The sequence below is a fragment of the Carettochelys insculpta genome, chromosome 2 (assembly GCF_033958435.1).
Source record: "Carettochelys insculpta isolate YL-2023 chromosome 2, ASM3395843v1, whole genome shotgun sequence".
Taxonomy (NCBI): domain Eukaryota; kingdom Metazoa; phylum Chordata; order Testudines; family Carettochelyidae; genus Carettochelys; species Carettochelys insculpta.
The window spans coordinates 229,852,153-229,880,102 of record NC_134138.1 but is presented as its reverse complement, the minus strand read 5'-3'; the positions used below and the strand labels follow the sequence as shown (position 1 = coordinate 229,880,102).

At 39.0% G+C, this 27,950-nt stretch overlaps 1 protein-coding gene across 2 annotated transcripts in view; it reads left to right on the top strand.

Moving 5' to 3' along the window:
• Positions 1-27,326, top strand: part of GLCCI1 (glucocorticoid induced 1) — a 115,713-nt gene extending 88,387 nt beyond the window's left edge. For both annotated transcript variants that reach the window (XM_074984693.1, XM_074984692.1), the window contains exons 5-8: positions 2,985-3,137; positions 13,232-13,442; positions 24,297-24,417; positions 25,474-27,326. In XM_074984693.1, coding sequence (XP_074840794.1) covers positions 2,985-3,137; positions 13,232-13,442; positions 24,297-24,417; positions 25,474-25,822 — 834 coding nt within the window. In that variant the 3' untranslated portion in view covers positions 25,823-27,326. The remainder of the gene's footprint in view (positions 1-2,984; positions 3,138-13,231; positions 13,443-24,296; positions 24,418-25,473) is intronic.
• The last annotated feature ends 624 nt before the right edge of the window (positions 27,327-27,950 follow it).

Sequence of the window (27,950 nt, the reverse complement as noted above, 5' to 3'; positions counted from 1 at the left end):
TATGGTGCCTAGCCTTTTGTCGAAAGCGGGAGATGGATGGCAGGAGACAAATCACTTGATCATTGTCTTGAGTTCACCTCCTCTGGGGCACCAGGCATTGGCTACTGTCAGCAGACAGGATACTGGCTAGATGGACCGTTGATCTGACCCAGTATGGCCGTTCTTGTGTTTTTATGAGGGCCAGAGCTGACAAGGTCTATTCAGGAACGTGGAAATGGCTTAAACTTTTTATAAAAGTATACTGGGCCATTTCCACCTTGCTGAACAGACCTTGTCAGCTCTGGCCCTCCCCCTTTACTGGGACCCCACTCTTTAAATACCACTCTGAAACCACCACCCCCAACACACACTCATGCATCTGACAAAGCGGGTCTTTGCCCACTAAAGCTCATGCTCCAAAATATCTGTTAGTCTATAAGGTGCCACAAGACTTTTTGTTAGTCACATGAGTGGAGCACCCACAGGAACATGTCTTAAAAGAGTATAGTAGGTTATGTATCTGTGTAATAACTGAAATTCTTTGAAATGGGTGTCCTTGTGGGTGCTCCACTACCTGCCTTCTTTCCCTCTACTTCAGATCTTACACTCATCCATTGTAGAGAAGGAACTGAGGAGCCTGGACCAGGTGTGAACTATTTATATGCTGGCAGCTCAGGGCAGCACAGGCAGATCATGTGCACATTCAGGGGATGGAGGTTGTGGGGACAGGCGGGAGAGGGAGTAGCAGTATCAGTCAAAGGGACTAGGGCAAACCATGATGTGTTGTGAGTGGAGCACCCACAGGGACACTCATCTAAAAGAATGTCAGAATGTCTTTTTTTTTTTTAAATAGACTTTGCCTTTTAATCTTACTGGTATACACTGATTGCATACTAAACCAGTTATCTTTCTCAATTTAAGGTAAGCATTTATTATCCTAGCTCTCATTCTTTCATTCAGTTCCCCAGATTCTGGGATCTAGGTAGTTCAAATGGTGTTTTTGGTATTATCTACACATCCAATTTCAAGAATAATTCTTCACTGTCCATATTAATAAAATTGCATACTATGGACTCTTTTCTTCTTCTGTGCTTATTTTGTATACATCTCTCTAACACAGCTCTCCATTTCTCAGCATACAAAGTAAGGTTTTGCTTAGATTAGAAATATGTTCATTTTTGTCATACCTGTCTTCCTTCCCATTGTTTGAGCCTTCACTTGTCATGGTATATCTCTATTTAGATTGGTGAATGAGGTAACATCTTTTAGTGGATCAACTGCTGTCGATGAATGAGATGAGTTTTAGAGCTTATACAGGTTTGTCACATTCTCAGTTTAATGTAAACTGTAAAACTTCTCTTTTTTGGAACACAAATCAGTTCCATGAAAGATGTAACTTCATCCTCCTTGTCTCTCTTATGTCCTGGAAACAACATGGCTTCAACATGACTACAAATGAATGTGGGTTGGAAGCTTTTTTTGGAATAGGAACTATTTCTTTTTAGTCTGTTAATATGTGATGCACAATTATGATGTGTTATACATAATGCTTTTCTTCCATTATTCCTTAACACTTGTGAAATGTACATGGAAACAAAATCTTGGTTCCTTAGTACATCTATTCTTAAGGGTATCTCAACAGAGCAAGTGTCAGTTTGAGATGTCATTTCCAAAGAAATTGGTTGACATGGCACAAACAGGCATTAATAAGGAGCGCATAAAGTCAGAACAGATGAACTTCTAAGCATAATTTTCAATAATCATAGTCTTAGTTGAGTCAAAATAAACTGGAGGCTGGTGAAAACGTGGAGGAAAGACATACGGAAATGCAAACAGAATTCTGAATTATTTAAATATAAACCAAAGAAACTCTTTAAATGCAACTTTAATCTTGCAACTGTGTATTAATATTCTGTAGCCACACTAACTGTTGTCTTGTCTGCCCAAATTGCAACTCGTCTTTGAGACATGTAGTAATGAAGTGCTGTGAGAGCATAGAAAAAGGTACAGTTTAATCATAAAATAGTATACAGTTCAATTTAATTTTACTGTAGAAGAATAAATCATTCTTGGTCATTTTATTATTAGCAGAATAGTGTGATTGATCATACAATGAAAGAACCTTAACTTTATAGTATCATTTATTTCCAGCTTCTAATTCACTCATGTAAATGAATATATTAATAAGCCTTTCCTCAAAATCATACCTGTGGTTATTTTAATGCCTGATCTTCCCGTGACTAAGCAGAGTCTCTCCTGATTTTGAGGTAAAAGCAATATCTGGAACAAACGTGGGGGGAAAAGGTGTAGTTCTTAAAAGTTATGAGCAACTTAGAATAGAGGTTTAGAATGGAAGTTTCATTTATCTTAACTGTTTAACCAGTCAAAATAGAAGAGAAAACTGCATAAGGAGGATATTAATGTTGCATGACTAGGCACTCAAATATCAGGAAATGCCAGAGTTAAACTTGAACATGCATTTGGGCTAGTGTACAAAATAAACCATCAATGTCTAAAGAGTAAGCATGTGCAGGATATGAGGGAAATTTCAAAGAAGGGGTCTGACTGGATTTATTGCTTGTGTTTACAATTTCTTTTTTCACTGCTTTTATCTATTTGAAGGCTTTATATTTGTCAGATATTTTTCTCCAGTCTGCATGCCACACCTTTGCATTCAATAGAAAGTGCACATGCCAAATAATGGAGAGTACTTCAATATAAAATTTCTGTTCACTTTACAAGGAAAAGTAATGAGTGACATTAAATGTATGTAATTTTAATTTCTTTCTGCTTTCTTAGTAGTACATATGTTTTTAATATTCACAAGCTAGAGATGAAGATGATCTCTTCTAGATTTTAAAATGAGTTGCATAACTCTTTAATTTACTACTTATAGATTTTACAAATGTGATATTGAGCTCTTACTAATACTGAACTAAGTATTCTTTTATCAAATTCTCTGATTTTTACAGCATATATAACATTTTATCTCATTTACCTTGTAGGCTTCTATTTCAAGATCAGTCCCTATGCCACTGTCAAATATTTCAGTGCCAAAATCAACTGTTACACGTGTGCCATGCAATGTAGAAGGAATAAGCCCAGAATTAGAAAAAGTATTCATTAAAGAAAACAGTGGAAAAGAAGACACATCCAAGGTACGGTTAAGTTCTGGGATTTTTCTTCCTTTTTTTTTTTTTTTGTTAACAGTCAGAATTGAATAGTATGTTGTATGAATTATAAATTATTGAAGCAGTATGGTTTGTCTATGGGCTTGAAAAATTTCTGTTAACTTTTTCCTATGGTTTTGGTTGAATAGTTTTTTTGCGAAAAATATGTGCTTTCCTTAGAAGAATTTAGATTTTTTTTTTTTTAAATCAAAAGCCCAAATTTGTGGAAAAACAAAATATTTTGGCTAAAACCCCAATATTTCCATTTCAGGCTGATGTAATTGTAGTTTGATTGCCTTTCTGCCCCCCTTCTCCTTTGGTGGCCATGCTCCTGAACTGGACCTCTTCTCATTGGGGTTTCACCTGTCATCACCTGAAGGGGATACTATGGTGCATCATGAGAGATGTGGAGCTGCTTAGGGTTATTGCTTATAGAAGAGAATGGGAGCAAAATACACCTACATGGAGTGCACTTCAGGAGCATTTGGGAATTGAATTATTTCAGTTAAAGTACATACATTCAAGCCCGTTCATATATTTTTTCATTAAATTTGGTCTTCCAAGGCTTGTGTTTTTTCTATTTAGAAGTGGCATTTTGACAACATTAAAAATATCCAAAACAAATAAACATATTATCTTAGTTCCCATCTTTTGTGCTATGTATTACTGTACCACTCCTAGGACACTCAGATTAGACTTGTGAGCTGTTAAGTTGAGATCTCAGGTTTTATTAGACTAATCAATATTCTTGGAGTCTGTCATCTTAGTTCTGTACATGTTGGGCTCAACCTGTAAATTGCTGGAATGCCCTGCCTCCGATCCAGCAAAGCAGTTAAGTACATGATTAAATGTTTGCTGGATTGGGGCCAGAGAACTCAGCACTTTATGGGATCAAACAGTGAACCATGCTTCCAAAGGCCATGAAAGATCTAATGTTTCTTTTTGTGGCCCAAGAATCGTAAGTTAGAGCTATGACCCATTATATCTAGTCCAGCTTTTTGTCAGTGGAGATTTGTTTAGTATTACAGAAGATACTTTCTTGCGCTTTGTTAATTTAAAATGACCTAGGAGACTGAGCTTCCATACCTTTTGTGCAAATATTACCACAGCTTAATAGATCTCGCTCTTGGGAAGTTTTTGCTAGTATAAATACTAAGTGTATATTTTTCTCTTAACTTCATAGTTTATATCCTGTTTACATTATCTTAAATAACTTTTCTCCCTCTTCATTTATGGGCTTCTAGTAACCATTTAAAATAATAGCCTTTGCTGCCTTGGAGAGAAGTTTGTCTACTGGATTATTTTGCTATTACAAGAACCTAGGTGGACAATGCTTCTAGAATGTTATCATAACTCCACTGCCCAATATAGTATGGCGGTGGTGATGGGGGACTTCAGCTATCCAGGTATATGTTAGGAAGATAACACAGCAAGGCATAAACTAACCAGAAAGTTCTTCGACTGCACTGATGACAGTTTTTCATTTCAGAAGGTGGAAAAAGGCTACCTGGGGGAAGCAGTTCTAAACTTGCTTTTAACAAATAGGGAGGAACTGGCTGAGAATTTTAAAGTGGAAGGTATCTTGGGAAAAAGTGACCATGAAATAATAGACTTCATGATTCTAAGAAATGGTGATAGGGAGAACAGCAAAATAGAGACAATGGATTTGAGGAAGGCAGATTTTGGTTAACTCAGAACGCTGGTACGTAAGGCCCATAGGAAGCAAAACTAAAAGGAAAAATAACTGAAAAGGTCTGGCAGTTTTTCCAAGAGACAATATTAAGGGCCCAAAAACAGGCTATACCACTGCATGGAAAGGGTGGAAAGTATGATAAAAGACCACCTTGGCTTAACCAGGAGATCCTGCATGATCTTAGTATAAAAAAGGAGTCATATAAAAAGTAGAAATTAGAGGAAATTACTGAAGATGAATGTAATCAAACAATACGTGTATGCAGAGGCAAGATTAGAAAGGCAAAGGCACAAAACAAGTACAAACTAGCTAGAGACATAATGGGTAACCAGAAGACGTTCTATATATATATATATTAGAAGCAAGAGGAAGACCAAGTACAGGGTAGGCCCACTGCTCAGTGAGGAGGGAGAAACAATATTAGGAAATTTGGAAATAGCAGAGGTGCTTAATGACTTCTTTGTTTCAGTCTTCACCAAGAAGGCCAATGCAGAAATGTCTAACATAGTGAATGCTAGTGGGAAGGAGGTAGGTTTGGGGGATAAAATAAAAAAAAGAGCAAGTTAAAAATTATTTAGAAGATTAAATGTCTGTAATTCACCGGGGCCTGCATCCTAGAATACTCAAGGAGTTGATAGAGGAAGTATCAGAACCTTAGCTGTCATCTTTGAAAAGCCCTGGAAGTTGGGAGAGATCCCAGAAGACTGGGAAAGGGCAAATGTAGTGTCCTTCTATAAAAGGGGAAAAAAGAGCAACCCAGGAAACTACAGACCAGTCAGTTTAACTTATCTGCTGGGAAAGATAATGGAGCAAATACTTAAAGAATTCATCTGCAAACATCTGGAAGGAAATAAGGTGATAGGTAACAGCCAGCATGGATTTGTAAAGAACAAATCATGCCAGACCATTCTGATAACTTTCTTTGACAGGATAACAAGCCTTGTGGATAAAGGAGAAGCAGCAGATGTGGTATACCTAGGCATTTGTTACAGTATTGCATGATCTTCTCATCAGTAAACTGGGCAAATACAACTTAGTGGGGGCTACTATAATGTGAGTCCATAACTGGCTGGATAACCATTCTCAGAGTAGTTATTAATGGTTTGCCATCATGCTGGAAGGATATAACAAGTGGGATCTGTTTTGGGATTGATTCTATTCAATACATTCATCAACAATTTTGATATTGGCATAGACAATATGCTTGTTAAGTTCGCGGATGATACCAAGCTGGGAGGGGTTGCATCTGCTTTGGAGGACAGGGTCAGACTTCAGCATGATCTGGATGACTTGGAGAAATGATCTGAGGCAAACAGGATGAAGTTTAGTAAGGACAAATGCAAAGTACTCCACTTAAAAGGGAAAAATCAACTTCATACAAACAGAATGGGAAGCAACTGTCTAGGAAGGAGCACAGCAGAAAGGGATGTAGGAGTCATAATGGGCCACAGGCTAAATATGAGCCAACAGTGCAATGTTATTGTGCAAAAATAAAGCAAACATGCATTAACAGGAGTGTTAAGAGCAAGACACAAAATGCCGTTCTTTCCCTCTACTCAATGCTGATTAGACCTCAGTTGGAGTATTAAGGCAACACATTTCAAGGAAGATGTGGAGAAATTGGAGAAAGTCCAAAGAAGAGCAACAAGAATGATTAAAAATCTAAAGAACATGAGCTATGAGGGAAGACTGAAAAAACTGGGTTTGTTTAGTTCAGAAAAAAGAAAGGGAGAAAAATTGTTCTCCGTGGCCTCTGAGGAGAAGGCAAGGAGCAGTGAGCTTAAACTGCAGCAAGGAAGTTTAGGTTGGATATTAGAAAAAACTTCCTAACTGTCAGGGTGGTTAAACACTGGAATAAATTGCCTAGGGAAGTTGAGGAATCTCCATCACTGGAGATATTTAAGATCAGGTTGAATAGATATCTGTGAGGGATGGTCTAGACAAGGTGCGACCAACATGTGGCCTGTGGGGCCACAATCGGACCCACAGAGCCAGCAGCAGTGCTGTTTCTAAAAGGAGGCTTGTATAGGTCTCAGGGCTCTGGTTGTGGCTCCAGTGAGTCACAGGGGATGGGGTGTAGGGTGCCTGGCTTCAGGAGGGAGGGGTTAAGTGTGGGGGTGGCTTGGAGCTGCATGGGAGGGGAGGTTAAACCTGGGGATGGCTTGAGGGGCGTTAAGCCTGGGGACAGGGGACAGTGGTGTTGGGCTGCAAGGGGTTAAGCCTGGGGATGGGGGAAGGGGTTTGGGCCTATTTTGTATTTGGCCCGCGGAACATGTAAAAATTTGCCAGGTGGCCCCCTGATAAAGAAAGGTTGGACACCCACCCCAGTCTAGATGGTGCTTGGTCCTGCCGTGAGGGTAGGGGACTCTACTCGATGACCTCTCGAGGTCCCTTCTAGTTCTAATGTTCTGTGTTCTATGATCTAGCCAAGCAATAACTCTTAGGCTGTGGCCACACCAGCCCTTCGTTTCGGAGGGACTATGGTAATGTGGCGCTTTGGGATATATCAATGAGGTGCTTCTATGAATATGCAGCACCTCATTGGCATAATGGTGGCCACGTGTGCTTTGAAATTGCCAGTTTCAAAAAGCATGCTGCCTGTGTTGCCGGGGGCACCTTTCGAAACACATCCCTGATTTTGAAACCCCTTATTCCCAAAACCAGATGGCTGTGTCTACACTAGACTCCACCTTTTGAAAGGGGGATGCTAATGAGACATTTTGGGATATGCTAATGAGGTGCTACCATGAATATGCATATTTTGGTTTTAGGAATAAGGGGCTTTCGAAGACTGGGGGTCCTTTTGTTTGCTTGAATCTCTATAAGCTAGAAATATTTTTCTCTCATTTATTCCATTCTTTTTTAAACTAGGGATAGAAGTTAGACTTTCTCGTTGTTTAAATATCCCAACTCCTCCTTTTTGTTCTTGTTTAAAAACAGTTTAATATTAGCCATTTCTGAGTCCTCATTAATAGCATCCCAACTTTATTTATTAATGGACTTAATTTCTTCCTACTACTCTTCTTTTCTTAGTACATGTGTACATTCCTCTTAGCTGCTGTTGAATCTTTTGTCCCTTGCTCATTCTTTGGCTAATGCTAACACTAACCCATTCTCCTTTTTGCTGTCTGTTTTGTCAGTAAGCCTTACTCCTGTTCTTTGGTTGTTCTGACTTTCCATTTATAGTGTGAATTGTGATCGGCTTCCTTGTGAAGCCAAGTATATGGATTCAGAGGGCAGATTTTATCCTCTTTGTTTGCAGTAGCTGTACAACCTAGTGTGTTTGTGGTGGCTGGAGAGAGGTTTTGAATGCCATTTAGATGGAAAGCATGATCAACTTCTCATTTTTGATGTATATAAAAATGTAAGTATCCAGTTACAGGGCATTTTTTACCTGTCAACCAACAGCCAAATACCCAACAGCTGGACGCTTGTGTTTTTATGTATATTAAGTATAAATTAATTTACCTGATCCAAAACCTTGTTATGTATACTTTTTATAAATAACAAAAAGAAGTCCTGTGGCACCTTATAGACTAGCAGATAATTTGGAGCATAAGCTTTCATGGGCAAAGACCCGCTTGGTCAGTTGCATTGTCAGTTGCATCAGTAAACACTATTTAACTTACACAGTGTAGGATCTTGACTCAATCTAATTCTTGATCTTCCCCCCACCCCTCCACTCTCTGATTTGCTCACCTTGATTATCTTTTTCTGATTTGTCCTCCTTGCTTACTGTTTTTGGTTCTCTGTGTCTTAAATATTGAGTCTGTTCTGGTCTGGATATGGTCTGAAGAAGTGGGTCTGTCCCACGAAAGCTCACCTAATAAACTATTTTGCTAGTCTTTAAAGTGCTACTTGACTGCTTTTTGTTTTGATAGTGTATAGACTAGCACGGCTTACTCTCTGTTACTATTCAGCGTAGGATCTGTCAGTCTAGAGGCATGAATGAAAACTTATTTTCCAGAATCTTAGCTTCTTGCCAAGATGAAATGTTTCGTGATGTTACACTTCCTGACTGTACAGTGACATTTGCATCTGATGTAGTGGGCCTTTGCCCACGAAAGCTTATGCTCCAAATTATCTGTTAGTCTATAAGGTGCCACAGGACTTCTTGTTGCATTTATAAATGTAACAGTTTAGCTGTATAAAGATGTAACAACATGAAGAAGTCATTCTAGAAAAGATTAGCCATTTAAATTTTTTACTTTAACCATGTATAGTAAAAACTTTCATACCCAGAATTCTGTCATCCGGAACTCTGATAACTGGCATGTGAACCATAACTAAATTTTAGTTAAGTTTTTTCCATAAGTACAGTATAGTGAAAGTAAATACAAATAAATACAGTATTACTTTACAGTGTACAGTACTACTGTTTTTGATGAAGTACTCTGCATACATTTTTCCTTTGTTTCTTACCATCTAGGCCGTGTCTACACAAGCCCCAAACCTCGTAATGGCCACGCAAATGGCCATTTCGAAGTTTACTAATGAAGCGCTGAAATGTATATTCAGCGCTTCATTAGCATGCGGGCGGCCGCGGCACTTCGAAATTGACGCGGCTTGCCGCCGCGCGTCTCGTCCAGATGGGGCTCCTTTTCGAAAGGACCCCGCCTACTTCGAAGTCCCCTTATTCCCATGAGCCATTTTGAGGTTTGGGGCTCGTGTAGACGTAGCGCTAATCTTATTTTTTCTTTAGTGTTATGCATTACTAGATATACCTCTCTATTTTCCAGAATATTTGAATATCCAGCAACCTCCTGCTCCTGGGGATGCCTGATATGAAAGCGTTTACTGTATTTGTTTAACTTATTAATACTTGTGGAACAACAGAATAAACTAGCTTATGTGTCTCTTTCTGAATGAAGATGCAATCCTGTATTATGATATGACTGTTTTCTAATTGCCATAGGTGTGAAGAATCCTTTAAGTATTCCTACATCTCCTGCATGAATATCCACTGGTTTCATTTTATTTTTATGCCAAAGGACTCTTGAAATGCACCATAGATTTTTGCTTTCACTGATCTTGATTATGTCTGCTTCTACTATCATTTTGCTTGCCTTCATTGCTGCTGTAAGGACAAACACAGTTTGTATCTTGTCTCAGCCTGGATGGTGTTTTCAGATGGAAAAAAGAAAATCTAACTTTGAGGTTGGAATATTTATTTCAGTAAACAGCTGTAAAATATGTGGAAATGGGATGTTTTGTGTCTATTGTGAGTATACTGCATCTCAGTAACATTACTCATGCTCAGAATGTAAGAAAGAAACCACTTAAAGAATGAAGACTACCACTGAGTGTGGTTTATTGCTGAATTTTAATGGAGTATCTTCAGAAAGGAATGCTTCTATCATATTGGCCATGTCTTTACCTCTGCCTAAGAGACTTTTTGTAAGGAACAGAAAGAGACAGATAGCAATCAATGTCATGCCATCATCTGAGCTCAGCATTCTGTCCATAGGCAAAAGGCTAACACGTGACTCAATTCTCTAAAACACACACAATACACAATTTTCCATGATTTTATCATAAGAAGTAACATCAGCTGTTGTAAATTAATTACTTAATTTCTTCAGCTTAAAATTGTGCAGACCTCAGTTTTTAACATACTCCGTAAAGTCCAGGTATGGCACATGGAAAATAATTTTGAAACATAGATTTAAAATGTTAAAAGCAGTTCAGGCTATTTAAATTCCAGCAAATAAAAATAAATTTTTAAAATACTTTGCACAAGATAAAACATTTAAGTGAAAGCTTACAGTTAGTATTTTTACAGATATTTTTAAATCGCACTCCTCAGTACAATAAAGGAGCTTGGATTTTATATGAAGAGGAAGTAGAATTCTGCAGAAATAAAGTAATCTCTGAAATATTTATAGACGTTTTCTAAGTAGTAAGAGCCATTTAACTTACACAGCATAGTGTCTGTCTGTCAGTCTAGAGGCATGAATGAAAACTTACTTTCCAGAATCTTAGCTTCTTGCCAAGATGAAATATTTGGTGTATACTACCGACTCCTGACTCTATAGTGACATTTTTGACTCTCATAATTTAAATTTTTAAAACTACTGACTTGTTAAAGCTATTCTTGTTTGAAATGTGTTTTCCTTTTGACATGCTTGTTAGTCTTCTTTATTGTGAAATTTAATTCCTGATTAGTGATAAACATTTATTTTTAGAGGAGTAAGGTGCTATGATATTTTCTCTATAATTCAGAGAACTGATTGTTGCACTACAGATTGAACTTCTCTAGTCCAGCACATTCTCATCCAGCAACACTCATAATCATAGAATCATGGAAGAGTAGGACTGGAAGGGACCTCGAGAGACCATCGAGTCCAGCCCCCTGCCCTCATGGCAGGACCAAGCACTTTCTAGACCATCCCTGAAAGCCATCTATCTAACCTCTTCTTAAATATCTCCAGTGATGGAGATTCTTCCACCTCCCGTGGCAATTCGTTCCAGTGTTTGATCACCCGGATAGTTAGGAACTTTTTCCCAATGCCCAACCTGAACCTCCCCTGCTGCAATTTCAGTCCATTGCCTCTTGCTCTATCCTCAGAGGCAAGGAAGAACAAGTTCCCTCCCTCTGCCTTATGACACCCTTTTAGATACCTGAAAACTGCTATCATGTCCCCCCTCAATCTTCTCTTTTTCAAACTAAACAAGCCCAATTCTTTCAGCCTTTCTTCATAGGTCATGTTCTCTAGACCTTTGATCATTCTCATTGCTCTCCTCTGGACCCTCTCCAATTTCTCCACATCCTTCCTGAACTGCGGTGTCCAGAACTGGACACAATACTCCAGCTGAGGCCTAACCAGCGCAGAGTAGAGCGGGAGAATGACTCCTCGTGTCTTGTTCACAACACACCTGTTAATGCATCCTAGAATCACGTTTGCCTTTTTCGCAACAGCATCACACTGTTGACTCATATTTAGCTTGTGGTCCACTATAACCCCTAGATCCCTTTCTGCTGTACTCATTCCTAGGCAGTCCTTTCCCATTCTGTATGTGTGACACTGATTGTTCCTTCCTAAGTGGAGCATTTTGCATTTGTCCTTATTAAACCTCATCCTGTTTACCTCAGCCCATTTCTCCAGTTTATCCAGATCCTTTTGAATTATGACCCTATCCTCCAAAGAAGTTGCAACCCCTCCCAGCTTGGTATCATCTGCAAACTTAATAAGTGTACTTTCTATGTCAATATCTAAATCGTTAATGAAGATATTGAACAGAACCGGTCCTAAAACAGACCCCTGCAGAACCCCACTAGTTATACTTTTCCAGCAGGATTGAAAACCATTAATAACTACCCTCTGGGTACGGTTATCCAGCCAGTTGTTCACCCACCTTATAGTAGCCCCATCTAAGTTGTATTTGCGTAGTTTATTGATAAGTATATTATGTGAGACCGTGTCAAATGCTTTACTGAAGTCTAGGTATACCACATCCACCGCTTCTCCCTTATCCACAAGACTCGTTATTCTATCAAAGAAAGCTATCAGATTGGTTTGACATGATCTGTTTTTAACAAAACCATGCTGGCTGTTCCCTAGCACCTTACCACCTTCCAATTGCTTGCAGATGATTTCTTTAATTACCTGCTCCATTATCATTCCTGGCACAGAAGTTAAGCTGACTGGCCTGTAGTTTCCCGGGTTATTCTTGTTCCCCTTTTTATAAATGGGTACTATATTTGCCCTTTTCCAGTCTTCTGGAATCTCTCCCGTCTCCCACGATTTACTATAATCTGGCATGATTTTAGTAAGCTCAACAACCACCTATTGTAGGTGTGGCCAAGTTTCGTGTGGACCCATAAACTTTGCGTACAGTCACCAGTCCTGGCTCTTGGTGTTCTGTGCTGTTATTTAGCTGTAATTTGCCCCTAAATGTCTTCTAAGAGCCCAGTGAGCAGTGGAAGTGTTGGTAATGCTGGTAGACAACATTAACCTCCTATGCTTTGGCTAATTCTCTCATCCAGCACTGGTCAGGCTTTGAGGGTGACAAACTAGAGATGTTCCACTTGTCGTGTAGTTATGTCTGTCTAATGAAAATGAAAATTTAAGCAGTATTTTTAACGTTTTGCTTTGTTAATATTTAAAATACATTAGAATGTATTTAGCAGAATAAGTCTTAGCATGGTGGGATAAACTGAAGTACATCCCATCCTGAAACTTGTACGCAGCATATGGTAGCAGCAGCAAATGATGACCTGGATTTAAGAGTCAATGTGTATTTTATAATTCTTTCCTTTTTAAATATCCTATTTGGTTTGGAACAGATCTTTATGGTTGAGACCTGAGTCTTCAATGGGGGCTGTGCAGGCTGATGGTTTTTAGAATCTGGTCCTTCCTCTGTAATATAAGTGTTATTTCTGTTGCAGCCGTTGGATATTCCTGATGGTCGAAGAGCGCCTTTGCCTGCTCATTATCGTAGCAGTAGCACACGCAGCATTGATACACAGACTCCCTCTGTCCAAGAGCGCAGCAGCAGCTGCAGCAGCCACTCACCATGTGTCTCTCCCTTTTGCCCTCCGGAATCTCAGGATGGGAGTCCTTGCTCAACAGAAGATTTGTTATATGACCGTGATAAAGGTGAGAGTAGAATGGTCCATTTGAGTATCTTGGGGTATCATGTGATATCCTCCTTTAGTACTACCTTCATTTTATTCATGGCATCAGGGCTTTTTTTTTTTTTAATTTAATTTTGTTTTGTTTCATTGTTGTGGAGGGATTGCAGATGAAGACTCATCTTTAAATTGGTTTTGTTTGTGTACATATGTTTTCCCCTCGTTTGTGAAATTTCACAAACATCTTCCATAATTATGTCAGAGGAGCACAGCAAAGAGTCATAAGTACATGCAAAGGATATAGCGAATACAATGCGGAAAGCAACATGTATATGTTCAAGACAGTGCTTCTAAAGAATTATGTAGAATTTGTGTTCCTTATAAATGAATTACTTGCTGATCAAAATGGTGAATCTATGAATGTTTATGAACCCTGCTGAAAATATGAGTTTTTTGCATTTTTCTAACATTACATTTGTAACCATCCAATGAGAAACAAATACTTGCTGATGGAGAATTGAATTTGCATTTGGGTTGTGCTGCATTGCATACTCCAATGGGATTTCTGAATGACTTCTCAGTTAATTTTACATTATATTCACTGTCAGTATTTTTCACTTTTCCCTGACAAGATTGTAAACAGCAGGAAAACATGGTAGCGAGGGCAAGCTGGGTTACAGTATTTAAAAGAGTTAACAGAGACAGTATGTTGTATACAAAGATGTAAGTAGCAGTGCTGTATACTGTAGTATCACGAGCCTTTGTAGTTGCAGCAGCAGCAGCACACATGCTGGGGAGAAGGTGTCTTGTGTGATTGGGGAATCCCAGCATCCATAGATTTCTTTTTTGGTACCTATGGAGCAAAAGGATGGTCATGTTTAGTTTCAAGTAGAAATCTAATCTCTCTTGTGACTGATCAGATTCATTTTCCTTTTCGTATTCTTTTTTTGTTTTTGTTGTTGTTGTTTCTTCTTCCCAGGTTATGCGTTTAGTAATTTGTCTTTGTTTCATGATTGCCTACTACTTCTACTGACTGAATTTTGCTCAGAGTATGAGTTGGTTCACTACACAAGAGATTTGTTGCCTATATGGTACATTGTTCTGACAGTTTGAAATATTGCTATAAACTTGAGTAAAAGTTGTAAAATAGTCCCTATGTGACCAACCAAAACATCTGATCATTTGAGCAGAAAGTTTCATTTACTTTTAAAAGTACTTGTTCTTTATAACTGCTGAATAATGCATTAATTTCTCTTTCGGAAGGTTGTCTAAATTAATGTACTGTTACTTTCTTTCAGTCCATTCTTTCTATCGATTTAAAATCAAAAAACTATTTCAGTTAGATAAAAGTAAGAATTGTTAACTAAAAAATGCCAGTTTTTAGACCCACTTCCCTTACAGCATTAACAAATTTAGGTACCTGTCCTCTAAACTCAGACTTTATTGCGATAACTCGCGTTTTTACAGTTAAGCACATGCAACCCCCACAACTCATGCTTCTGTTGCTTGCTCCCTCCAATTTGCATGTACGAGAGGCCACTCTCTGGTACATGTTAAGCACCTTCTGCATCCAGATCTGGAGTTTCCCACATCACACTTGCTTGAGACTGGGCTGGGCATGGTCCTGCAAGTGGTTTCCTGCAGCTCCTTGCCTGTGACACAGTTGTGGCTGCCTCCATTACAGGCCTTCCCAGTGGACTACAGGGCTCTGCAGGGCCGCCTGTGCAAAGGGGCCTTTAGCCTGTACCTTTCTGTAGAGGAGGTTGTTGAACAGCATAACTCTGTGATTGACTTTTGGGCCCCTAAGGGCCCTTCATGGGTGACCCTTCTTATTAATAAAAGTATACTGGTATCCACCAAAACTGTATGGCAAACACCTGCTTACACCCCCCCCCCCCCCGCCTTTCACCCAAGGAAGTGGAAAGAAAGTATTTCATCCTGATTAAGGGATTTGATGATCTCTTCATCCATCCTTCACCATGTTCCCTAGTGATGGAGGCAGTGAATGACAAATGGCATCAGGGTCACTGGGCCCTGGCATCCGATGCTAAGCACCTGAAGTTATTTGGCTACCAGGTATGTTCTACTTTGTGGATAACCAGCTGGCTATCCTGAGTTGCCATGACTGTAACTCTTGGGCCTCTCTCCTTAAGTTCAAGAACTTCCTGCCCCAGGAGTAGTGGTATGAATTTAATGCTCTCATCCAGGATGGGAAAGTGGTCATCGGGCTTCCTTGGGCACAGAGAACTCAGTGGTGTCAGTACTCACCTCTGGCATTGCCGTGCAGTGGGTTGCCAGGCTTCAGCCCTCTGGACTTCCTTCCAAGGTCCAAGAAACAACTCGGGACCTTCCCCTTGATGGGCTGGGCCTGTTCATGGAGTGGAAAACTCAGTCTGCATAGCTTCAAGGACTCCAGCAATACAATGAAGTCCTTGGGCATGCACACCCCCCACCCATGAAATACAAGATGTACAAGCCCCAGTCCTTGCAGAGGCCTTCCATCCTCATGGTCAGCCCAACTTTTCTTGCCAGCCACTGCTACTCTCAGCAGTAATCATCCTGGACCCAGTCAGATGCTAGCCAGGGCCAGAAGAAATCTCCTTCAGGGCCCAAGCCATCATTTTGAAGGTCCTAAGAGTATTCATTGGTCCTACCTTTGAGCCCTTAGCCACATCCTCACTGCTCTATCTCTCATTGTTTTGTGGTTGCAACTACCTCAGCCACATGAGTGTCTGAGCTACATGTCCTTGTGTTGGTGCCTCCTGTACACTGTCTTGCATGAGGATAAGGTTCAACTCCACCCACATTCACCAGTACTCCTGAAAGTGGTCTCTAGTTTCTACAATGTCCAGGACATTTTCCTTACCATCTTCTACCCTAAACCCCACCAGAGCTCACAGGAGCAAAGGCTGCACTCCCTAGATGTATCACGGGTGCTTGTTTTCTACGTTATCATGACTAAGTTCTTTTGCAGTCCTCGCAACTATTTTTGAAGGTGGTGAGCTGTATGAAGAGGCTTCCTGGATCACGTTGTGCATCCACACATGCTACAGTCTCACCAGACTTTCCCCTCCACCTCTTATGGTGCATTCTACGTGAGCACAGGCCTCTTCGGCTACATTTCTGCTCATGTTCATCATCAGGAAATCTGTAGAGCTGCCAGGTGGTCCTCAATACATACCTTCATATCACGCTATGCCATTGTGCAACAGTCTAGATGTGATGTGACCTTCAGTGCTGCCATCCTTGAGTCAGCCACATGTTAACTCTAGGCTTCTGAATCACCTTGTCTGAATAGATCTGAACAAGCAGGCGGAGAAGAAAAAACAGTTATTCACCTTTATAACTGTTGTATTTCTCATCCGTATTCCATACCCACCCCCTTCTTTCCCCACTCTACAGAGTAGTTGGCAAGGAGGAACTGAAGGGCAATTGGGTTGATAGGGTCACATGGTGAGCTTCGCACTGGTGCCTCTACAGGGGGCTCTACAGATACCAGTAAGGGTAAAACTTAATGGCAGCGCTACACACAGCCTGTGCACACCTACTTTGAATAGATATAAGCAACACATCTTAAAGAACAACAGTTTAAAAGGTAAGTTTTTTTTTTCCTGAATGTTTGAAGTAAAAACTCATTTTCTTTTTATAAGTAAGATTTTGGAGTTGGGCGCTAGGCGTGTTCCTTCTAATTTTTTCCATCCAGGGCAGAATAAATTGTTGTGTGCACCAAGGCATGTGCAGATATGCGCCACAATTAGAAACATATGCTGCCAGTTGTGGACACTGTGGATGCTCTGCTAATCAGCTGGGCCATACATGAATCTCTCCTGGATGGCCACCAACATGCTCAGCTTACAGGGAATGCTGTTCACTAGTATGATAACTTCAGCCTGATTCTGAGTGGTGCAGTTTAGGCTTAAACTCTTTCCTTTGCATACTCCCTGCTGTTTTTTTAAATACACCTTTTATTATTTTGTAATCTGGATAGAATAAGATTATCCGTTCATGGGAAATAGTGACTGTTTTTGTTCCCGAAGAATGTTGCCTATCTTTAAATCAAGAAGATAATGGGAAAAAAAAAAAGAAATTAATTGTTGAACTGTTTGTCATCTAAGAAAGATCAGACTCATATAAAGAGCCTTGGTAAAATGGGGGAGTTGGCCTGGCTCCAGAATTGGCAGAGGCCAGGAAGACAAAAATTAGATGACCCTTTTCGTTAATGGGCAGTGTATCAGTAAGCTCTCTGTTTTTGTCCAGGTCATATCACTGAATCAACTGCCACCTTCAAAAATATTCACTATTTAAAAAATCAGTTAACTCCGTTTAAATTTGCTGAAATGTATTTTCTCAAAAGCACATATACGAAAAAGCAAAGAAATGGATTGAGTTTGCATTTTCGAATGCATAAATCTAAATTTGACAACAAACGGAGTATTAACATTCTATAGGAAAATCTTTTATTTATGTGGAAATTTAATACAAGTAGATTTCTTACTTAAATATGTTTAAGAACGTGGCTTTTTAATTTTTTTTAAAGTTCTGTGTCTTTGATATCTTCTGGTTAGAAAATGAAGAACTGATTTTTTTTTTCTAAATTTGAGTTGTTTTTCAAGTCTCTCTCTTTCTTTTTCTTTTTGAACATACAGCACTGGTGACAATCACATTAAGTTGTAAAGTTATAAAACTAGTAGTATTTTTGTTGTACCAGGCATGCAGATATGACAGAATATCTTATCATTATGAAAATACTTTAAAAAAAGGTTTTATATTTTGTAACTATGTAAATTACCCTTGCTCAGTTTGCCTCCCTCTACTTATGACATTCTTATGTAAGGACATGTGAACAAGAAAAACAAGTATAGCATGTGCTGGGAAAACTAATAAATTAGCTCTGATTTAGAAGTAATACTATAGCTAGAGGCCTTTAACCCTTAGTTCAGTATAGTAGTGTAGGAATAGGACTGATTCAGGATGGACAGAATATCTGTTTTGGATAGAAGCCTCAGACTAAACTGATTAAAATTAGTGGCTTTCCCCCCGTCCCCTCCAAAAATTTTTACAGCACAAACAGAGCTACATTTTAGTAAATGTATAATCAGTTTTTATAGACATAATTTAGTAACTCTATGCCATTGCTAATTAACAGCATTAATATTGTAATTGTCAGATGAGTAACATATGTGCTCCTTTGCAGTCAGACATTTTAAGATTTGAAAAGCTTAGCACTACATGCAATCAAAATGTAGGTATTCTAAATTCAAGATTATATCTTCTGTTTCTTTCCCATTTGGGGCCTCATTTTTTCCTTCCAGGTAAAAAGCTTGCTTTGATTTACTATTGCAAAATATAATTAAAGATATTAAGCTGCTCCTGAATGCATTTCTGAATAGAAAATGAAAGTTAATAGTCAAGCCAAATGAGCAAGCAGTAAGAGGAGCCAATCCGCTGTCCAGACACAGCACTGCTTTACATTTCTAAAGCATCTTTTCTTTCCTGTGTAAAGAAAGCTGTGCTTTGTCCACAGGCTGTCATTTGCCACTCTTGGAAACAGATCAGATGTTTAGATTACATCTCTATAAGGAGCTACATAATCTAATGAATTTTTCAATGGAAAAATGAAGTATACTGTGGTGTGTGAAACCATGATAATTTCTGTGATGGAAGAGTGATTCTAAACAGCATTTGTGAGAGCATGTGAGGAAAAAAATTAATAACTTCTAAAAATTGTTTAGCTTATATTATGGTAAGAATCATCTTCATTGCATTAAAATTACAAACTCTATAATGTTTGCATTATTGGGATGCAATTCTATGGCATTGGTGGGACCCTAGAGAAACTTGGATTAACTTTTGAGACCTTGTCTTCTGGAGGGAATATATGAGCACTCCAATCCTACCCTGTTAAAACTGTAACATTGCAGAGTTCGTTAAAGTATATTATTATATGCAGTTTATTTCCACAGTGGTCCCTTGCCTAGCAGTTTAGCATAATAGGTCTTAAGTTGCTAAATACTTGACATGCTGCAGTTCCTCTAGAATTTGTTTTAACAGCATTTGTGTTCCGAAGAAGAATAATATTGAGGTAATTTTAGTCTTGTGGAACGAGGAGAAAAAAAAGTATGCAGAGAAGGAAGTAGGAGAGGATAATTTTATACCTGGAGCAGGGGAGGTAGATTACATAAAAACATTCCTAATGTCTAAAAAGCCTTCTTTGAATATATTTGCAGGGAAGGTCATTACCAAAGTTCTATTCTTTTTTTTATAGTTTAATTTTGCAGATTACCTCTTACATCTGTCCCTTTTGTGTAAGTACTGTCAGAGGACAATACTGTTGTTGTTGAAACATATCTAGAGTTTAAAAACATTTTGTTATATTTTATCTGTGTGCTCATTAGTGAAAATGAAACATTTACAAATGTTTATAATTTGTATCGTATGCCTAGAACAGCATTCAGAATTTATACATTTCAAGTTTACAGTAGTATAACTTGGAACTCCTACCAGACAAAACTGTTTGCAAAGGCAATCTTCCTTATAGTAGTAGTGGAAAAAAAAATACATGTAAATGTTACATCTTAGTTTCCTACTTATCTTCTGTCACTACAGCCTTAATGACATTTGATTTGTTCATTTACTGAAATTGTAGGCTTCCAACTGCCAACATTGGAGATTCAGCCCAATACATCAATAAATTAAGCAGCGTTCATCATTTTAATGTATCTTCATCTGCAGGAAGTCTTCTGGTCCTGGAAATGTAATTGATAGGTTTGTTGATACTGTTCCAAGGAGATCAGAATTGAGCTAGCTCTTCTGTGGCATTATTGGTTTTGCTGTACTGACAATATTAAAATCTTGTGTCAACAAACTAATAAGTGCTTAAAAATAAGGGAAAGCTACAAAGACACATCTGCAAAACATGGTTCAGCCAGGCCCACTGAGTGGTTGGGGGGAGCAAAAGATGGCTCCGAGGGCTGGCTGCACTCAGTGCTTCCCCTGTCAGGAGGAGCACAGAGGTCCCCTCTCTTCCCACCTCACTTTACCCATGCAGCCAGCAATTCTGTCAGCCTCCCTGTTTGCAGCAGCAAATTCAATGTTGACAACTAACAGTCCTGTGAAAAATGGAAGGAAAATATGATTGAAACTTGATAAGTTAGCATGCACGTCATTCAGTAGCATTTAAAAACATTTTAGAAATATCAAAAAATTAACATTACGTATGTTTGACAATAAAGAGGCAGACCAACTGTTCAGAGCAGTGAAGAATTGATATTGGGAAACTGGGACCTTGAGTTAGTAAAGAACAGATATAGAGGTAAATTATGCTTACTTTGTTGGCATATGATTTGTAGAGTACCCATCACTAGCTGATGAATGGTGATAGAATAATTACTTCACTGGAGGAAACCATGTATTCCTGCTTCCCAAAGGAGTGGTATTTGGGAAAAAATATTTGCAGAGTTAACAAGTAATGTGTTTTTTAATATTTTTTAAATATTAAAATTTCAGGGGATTTTTCTGAATTTATTACTGGAGGTACCTACTTCATTAAAACTTTACCGTGTGAGATACTAGCACTACTGAAAGATAAGTTTAAGAAAATGTAAAGGCACTGCTACCTGCTTTTAAATACTGGGATAATTACAGGCTTGTTGTGTTTTTTTTTTTCTGCAGCCCTGGGGAAAAGAGGGCTCTAAGATTTTATGAAGTGAAGCACCAAACACATACTGTGTGCTTAATTTCATAAGCATATGCGTTCTTCAGACATGAAAATCACACATTCTGTCTAAAATGAGTCTTTCTATTCTGTAACACATGCACTCTCAGCCACCTACCCATTAGCTTGTGTTAGCTTGTTAATTATCCCCCTACTTTGTATCTGCCCCATGATATTAATACAGTTTTGCAAATTTACTTATTTACTTTGTCTCATACCAGTTTCTAGCAAACAAAACAAAACATACTAAAAAACTTTATCAATTAATGAGCTGGCTGGACAGGATTGTAGGTCTTTTGACTAAATTCTGAATTCAACTGTTACTTAACTTGTGTTTACTTCTACCATTGTCCATTGGTTTCGTGTAATGGATAGTGATAGTCTTATTTCCCAACAGATCTTCAATTTTAAATGCTAGAAGAGGAGGAGTGAACACAGAATTATATGCCATTAGCCACATTCAGTGTACTCTTCCTGTTCTGAGTTCAGTGTGTGACCTTTACTTATGTGGTCAGCCATACTGGCCAAGTCACGCAAAGATTCTAAAAGGAGCCTAACAGTGTCAACTTGACAAATCCACACTACTGTTTGAAACTATTTCTCTGTCTTGTTGCATGTGACACCTAATAGCCTGTAAGTAAGAGGTCCATGCTGACTATTGAGGGAGAGACAGTGAAACAAACTGCAAAAATGCTGTTAAAGAAAGTAAATAACGTGTGTGGGGTTGGGAAAATGGGGGGAATTCCTCAAATCTGTTGCAGTACTATTAAAGGAGATTGTGGTTAAGTTTGTAGTGCCCCTTAGAAGTGAAATAGGGGTCAAAATACCTATCATTTAAATTGAGTATCTTATATTTGTGAGTGATCATTATACTAGAACTTTTGCAGACTGTTTTGTGGGCTCTCAAAGTGGATTAAAAATGAATTAATTGAATTTGTGCATGAACTTAGGGAAATCTGTGCTAGAGGATCACAGTGTAAGATTGTGGTCTTTCTGGATTTTCCCCAGTGCATGAAAGATTGATAGAAACAACATGGAGAAATAAAAAATACAAAAACTAGGAGACTGTGTATCTGTAAACCCACAGAAACTCAGGCACAGAAATTACTCTGAGAGTGAGATTTACAAGGGGGACTTTGGTGCCATTCTGCCTAATGAAAAACAAAACCCCGAGGGTAGCTGTCCAGGCTCTCTGCACAATATATGAAGACAACAAGATGCCTTCAAAAAGGGATTTACAAAAGCCAGTAAGTACACTGAATAAAGAGTTGCCTAAACTAGCTAGTAGGGACTGCTGAGGAGAAGGAGTATGGCCCAAGTCCTGCCTCTCTCAGGAAGTTGGATGCCTGTATCTGGTCCAGATGGAAGTATCTTACTGTGGGGTTAAGTGCCAAAGCTAGTTTAGTGTTTTGTCTTACAAAATAGTGGTGGTGGTGCTCCCTTGTAGCCTTTAATCCAGTGGTTAGGCCATTCAGCCAAGATGTCAGACTTCCATTCTGCCTGGTCTATATCAGGGACTTGCTTGATCTTGAATCTCTCACCTTCCAGGTGAGTGTCCTAATCACTTTTGAATTGCTTAATTCCTTGTTGAAACTGACTAGATTTCATGTCCATGATGTTCCATTTTCACAATGAACTGGAATGGGAACTGTTAGCTTTGTCTCCCATGCTACCACTATAACAAAGACAATATAACAGCAAGGTGGATGCCACCCCAAGAACTTCCTCAAATTTCAGCAGGAAATACCTTAACAGATTCACATCCAAAACATTTTAATTTCTCAGTGCAATAAAAACATCTTTATGCTAAATGTTGTTAAATAGCCAAGATGAGAAAGTAGGTAATTTTCTTTTAATCAGACAACATGGACCCTTTGAGTGTCCCCCCCCAGCCCCGGCCAAATTTAAATGTTCTGTTGCACCTACCAGACTATTTCAATGAGAGTCTTCCTGACAAATCGAGAGAGAGAAAAACATTCTCAGTATCTCAGGTATACCAGCTCTATGGCTATGTCTACACTAGAGCAATCTGTTGATAGAAATTACCGTTGGAAGATAGCTTCCAACAGAACTTCTTTCAACAGATCGCGTCCAAACTGCAAGCGGGTTGAAAGAGCAATCTGTTCTGTTGACAGATGGCTGGACTGCCTGGCTGCTCTCTCAACAAAATGGCCAACTGGAAGCACAGCAGATAGGGCTGTGCAGTGTCCCAGAAGTGGACGCGATCTGTCGAAAGAAGTTCTGTTGGAAGATACCTTCCAACAGTAATTTCTATCAACAGATCTCTGTTGACAGAGGCATTCTGCCTCATGGGGGAGTGGCAGACCGCTGTCGACAAAAATGCCACATTCTGTTGATTTACTGTTGACAGAATGGCTTAGGAATGTGGACATGCTGCAGGGTTTGTCGACAAAACTCTCTAGTGTAGATGTAGACATGTGAGTCTACTGTCCAGTTCTATACTAGGACCGGTAAAATTGAAGAAAATAAAAACACCCATGTCATACAGGTGGTGCTAAGAAGGAAGAATACAAAAATTGATAGAAGCTTTACTTTTATTGTATGTACTTAAAAGCTAAATTTTGCAGACAGATTATGCAGACATAGTTGGAGGGAGGAACCAGTAACTATAGTACAAACGTGTTTCGTTTTCTTTAAACCTTGTGCTATTCAGGCTGTTGAAAACATCATTTCTGATAAGAACCATGAGTTTTTAATAAAGTATATGCTGTATACATTCATTTTCAATTACCACGTTTACACAGTCAGAAGGCATATGGAACTCCACATTACCATAACCACTTGTAATTCTTCTGCATGTGCTATACATATTATCCAGTTCATTTACATTTTTTGAAATACATAATAAAGAACTTATTTGTTTCCAGGATTACAGCTCCTCTTTATGCAATCTGCTGTGTTCTGGATAAAAATATCCTCCTATTATGTGGTGTTGTATAGTAGATTATTGCTGCACTGAACCTTTTATTCAGAAAAAAATGTGCTATACAAGGGTGTTAGAAATAGTCTGAAATAAAGGAAGCATTGTGGTAGAGGCGAACTGGCATTAGAGGCTAAATTGTGAAAAAGGCATCTTGTTTGGAAATCAAATTTAAATAAAAAGCACTCTCAATCACTAGTAATATAACTGCTTTAAATTTTCAGACAGTGGGAGTAGCTCACCGTTGCCCAAGTATGCCTCATCTCCCAAACCAAACAACAGCTACATGTTCAAACGAGAGCCCCCAGAGGGATGTGAGCGAGTGAAGGTCTTTGAGGAAATGTCGTAAGTAATGTCTTTTATGTCAGCTGGTATCTGCAAAGCAGTAAACCTTTTTACTGAACCTTTTCAATTGCAGATGAATAAACTACTCCAGCTGATGAGTTTTGCAGGAGCAAACTGTTAGAGAGTTTGAACAGGCGTTGGCTTGAAGGGGAATGGAGTATTTTATGCTTGAACTTTTAAACTTGTTGATAAAAGGCAAAGAAGAAAAGCAAAGCAAACATGGAGACTTGCTCTTTTAACATTATGTGCAGCATTTATAAATCCCATTTCTTTATAACCCTTTCAGTTTTTGTTCGTGGTCTAAAACAAAAAACTGGGAACAAGCACTTTTTATCAGTACTGAGCTATATTTTTACATATGTAAAATTATCGTATATGACACACACAAAATGAAATGGAACGTGTACAGATACAGACTTAGCAAATCTGTGGTAGAGAGTTTGCCCAGGTAGTTTTGGGGTGCCACTGTGTGGTGTCATACAAGAGACCAGAATTTAAACTCTTGGCCTTCACATTTTTCCCTAGACCAGCAGTACTATGGCTATCCTGTAGAGGTTTTAGACATAATCAACTGTGGATGGAAGGAGGTCATGTTCTGCTTTGGTAGCATTCCCTGCTGCATAGTGTTGTTGGGTTCTGGAGGAAGGCTCCAAACCAGTATATGGATATGAGGAAAGGAGAATTTTATGTAGGAGTTTCTCGAAAAAGGGATTTGCTACTCCTAAATATGCGCTTCAATATTTTTGTCAAACTAAATAGTCTAAGTTCATTATAAACTGTCACAATATTTTCCCATAGACAGACACACTGTAGATTTTATTGTTAAAAATTGCATGTTTTCTAGTTGTATACACTCACGTTTGTTACAAATACTATTTTAATGCTGTGGATCAAACAGTCAGCTGACTACCAATATGGAAGATGTTTGCCCCTTTATGTCCAATTAACCTCATTCCTTGTCATTCACATATTAGCAATCTGTAGAACTACACAATTTATGCACATAGGAAACTTTTTCAGTTTATCAGGTGTGTAATGTGATTTGTCTCCTTGTAGGTCTCGTCAGCCTGTCTCAGCCCCTCTGTTTTCATGTCCTGACAAAAACAAGGTTAATTTCATCCCCACCGGATCAGCTTTCTGTCCTGTAAAACTTCTGGGTCCATTGCTACCTGCTTCAGACCTGACTCTCAAGAACTCTCCAAACTCTGGTCAAAGCACAGCTTTGAGCGCTCTGACTGTTGAGCAACTTTCATCTCGGGTCTCCTTCTCATCTCTGTCAGATGACACCAGCACAATGGACTCTACAGAGGCCTCAGTACAACAGCCATCCCAACAGCAGCCACCGCTTTTGCAGGAACTTCAGACTGAAGAACTTCCTTCTCCTCAGAGCTATGTGATAATCTAGAGCAAGGTGGAGCAGGCCTCTGCCCTCAAACAAGATCTGGGGAGTCTATACTAACACATCTGCATGGAGTGGCAATCTTTTCAGAACAAAACAAAATACTTATCAGCATCTTAAAAATATCTCAACACTGTTCTTGGCAGGGACAGAACTCATACTCGGCATTTTTGTGAGAAAGCAGTAATGCTTGCTGAACCCGTGTATCATTAAGCATTTAAGTGGAGACTATGCATTTCATAGTATGACCAGATTAGTACTGTGTCCTGTGTTCTGTTTCAAATTCTACAGTATAAATAAGCTCTGTATCAAAAAAGTTGCCTGTCTGAATAGAAAATGTCTTGCTGTGTTGTGTCCTATGGAAAATACTGTACTTCAGGATTATGTTTACAATTGATCCAGGTGTTTGTTTCTAACTTCTTTAATACATACAATGCAAAAAAAAAAAATGGCCACAACAGTTGCACAGTGCCCGCCCTATGGCCTCGCTTCAGGTACTTCTCTCGAAGTCTAAACTCAGGTAACTTGGAATGTATATCATATTGGGATAGAAAATATTTTACAGATAAAAAGCTAAAGAGGGACAACATCACTCTTTTGCCTTTCCTTGTTTTATGCATTGATATTTCCTCATTACATTCCACTTTCTTGGAATAAGTGCATTCAGATCCAGGGAAATGATGACCCTGGACATGGGTGAACATGAGGAGAACCAGCAAATCTGTGATGTACAACATCACTTTGTCATGTGGTTACAAGTAAAATAACTTGCATTTACTGTCATTTCAATATATGTAAAATGTGGTATCTAAGGCTTCAGGTGTTGCTCAGTTACTGACTGTTAAAACTGTCGCAAATAGTGTTCAGTACTAGCCTGTACTTAAGAAACATTCCACATTTTGTGTGAAAGGATTTTAAAAGATGAGAATGTTTTTGTTTAATTTCAGAAAATTCATTCAGGTTTCACAGGGGTTGGTGGGGATTTCCACTCGTGTTTATGTTGGACCATAAGGGTGTGAATTGCTACCATTAACGTCGAAGAGTTGAATTAATGTTTAGTTTCTCTTTTGGAAATGTTCATTCATTTGGTGGCTGGAAATTAGGTTTTTCAGATTTTATCCAGTAACAGGAGCAGCATTATTTACATAGTGAGTACTTTTGCTTTTGGACTAAAATCCTAAAGGAGCAAGTGGATGTTTTAGAGGAGGAGGGAAGCAACAGTTTACCTAATCAAAGCTTCTCATAGTAAATTAATTTACTTCAAATTCTACTGTATAGAGGTTTTTGCAGTTTGTCTTAGTAAAAAATTCTAGTTCTGAGTTTCTGGGCTATCCACCTTCTCAAACATAGTACAGTGCAAGAACTGTCTGTTAATACTCTTAGGCTGTTGCCGCACTAGCCCCTTCTTTCAGAGTGGCTGTGGCAATGTGACACTTTGGAATATGCTAGTGAGGCACTCATGAATATGCAGCACCTCAGTAGCATAACTGTGGCCACGTGAGCTTCGAAACTGCCGGTTTTGAAATGCAGCCACCGGTATAGCTGGGGGCCTTTTGAAATGTCCCCAATTTTGAAAGCCCCTCATTCCCATGTGGTTGTGGGAATAAGGGGCTTTCAAAATCAGAGGGCTGTTTCGAAAGGCCCCCCAGCTACACAGGTGGCTGCATTTTGAAACCAGCAGTTTTGAAGCTCACGTGGCTGCTATTATGCTAATGAGGAGCTGCACATTCATGGAAGTACCTCATTAGCATATTTCAAAGTGCCACATGACCATCGCCCCTCCAAAAGGAGGAGCTCGTGTGGCCACAGCCTTACTGTGCTGGAACTGCAAAAGCATTACTTCCAGAGATAACCCTAACCCGATGGGATACAAAGAGCAACCCAAAGGCAGAATAAACTTGATGTTCTTGCTCCACTGTTTTCAACTCAGTTCAACTTGGTTTATATTGGCTGCTTCTAAGAGAATGTGGCTCACCTCTTCTGGGGAATTGAAGGGATTGGCCATTTGCAGCATTTAAATTGTGGTTTGTTTGTTTTTTTCCTTCTGATGAAGAATTGTGGAAAGAGACTAAGATAGCACCATGAATAACTACTGAGAAAATTGGGAAAATATCCTACACTTGTCTTCTGTTGA